Raw genomic sequence first — 957 nt, 5'->3', positions numbered from 1 at the left:
GAGGCCGGCACCCGCCCGAGCAGGGCCAAGTGGGCCGAGGATGCAGAGGACGAACCCTCGGAGCTCCAGGGCCTGCTGGCCCAGCTCAAGACCCTCGACCCCAACCTCTGCGACCACTCGCCTGCCTCGGAGCAGGGCCTGCTGCCCTTCTCCAGCGCTGGCACAGCCCCTCTGGCGGGCGAGCAGGCCCGGCGGAGCTCCGGGGAGTGCCAGGGCAAGTGCCGGCCCTGCCCATTGCACGTGGCCATGGGCCGGGGCCTGGAGACACGGCCCTGCTGCGCCCAGCACTCGGCCTGCTCCCGGCCCTGCCACGGCCTGCTCTTTGCCGAGGCCGACCGGGAGGACTTGCTGAGCCTCCTGTGCTACGAGGGGGGGCTGCCCGAGGCCAGCGCCGAGACGCCTTTGGCCCGCTCCGACATCCTGGCCGGGACCAACCTGGAGATGCTGCAGGCTCGGGAGGAACTGGCCACTGTGGAGAAGCCTGAAGGGCTGGGGAGGCCGGAGAGCTCGGAGGAAGGACCTTCTGGTGGCTGGTATTATGGAGAGGGGCTCTGCGAGGTCGACTCCGCCTGTGAGGGCAATCGGGACGGTTCCCCGGAGCCAGCCTGGGTGGCCCTGCCTCCTGCTCTGGCCCCAGAGGCAGAGCAGCCACCCCGAGGCGGTGTGACCGTGAGTGCATCGCACATGGGCTGCAACAGTGTGGCAGCGAGCCAGGACATGCCCCTTGGCTCTGCTCCCTCGTGGGATTTTGGGTGGGGGCAGAGGGGAGCCGGGGACGTCTTTTCCTCGGGTCTTACAGGGCCTCATGCTGCTGGGGTGCCTAGACAAGACCCTCGGTACTGGCTTTGGCTCCTGCTGCCCTGAATGTGGGGGGATACGTGCATGGCTGTCTGATCCGTGTATGCCCCGGGGAAGAGGCTGGTGGGTCCGAACAGCCCCCCAGCCCCAGGACGCTGC

The 957-nt window shown here is 69.2% G+C and overlaps 1 protein-coding gene across 1 annotated transcript in view; it reads left to right on the top strand.

Annotated features, from left to right (window-relative positions):
- The window catches only part of APBA3 (amyloid beta (A4) precursor protein-binding, family A, member 3), a 10,096-nt gene that overhangs the window by 3,451 nt on the left and 5,688 nt on the right, over positions 1-957 (top strand). The window contains exon 3 of the mRNA XM_009323010.1: positions 4-669. Within this exon, the coding sequence (XP_009321285.1) occupies positions 4-669 (666 nt within the window). The remainder of the gene's footprint in view (positions 1-3; positions 670-957) is intronic.

The sequence above is a fragment of the Pygoscelis adeliae genome, unplaced genomic scaffold (genome assembly GCF_000699105.1).
Source record: "Pygoscelis adeliae isolate BGI_AS28 unplaced genomic scaffold, ASM69910v1 Scaffold284, whole genome shotgun sequence".
NCBI classification, from domain to species: Eukaryota; Metazoa; Chordata; class Aves; order Sphenisciformes; family Spheniscidae; genus Pygoscelis; species Pygoscelis adeliae.
The sequence above is the reverse complement of the archived record's forward strand: the minus strand, read 5'-3'. Positions and strand labels throughout refer to the sequence as shown.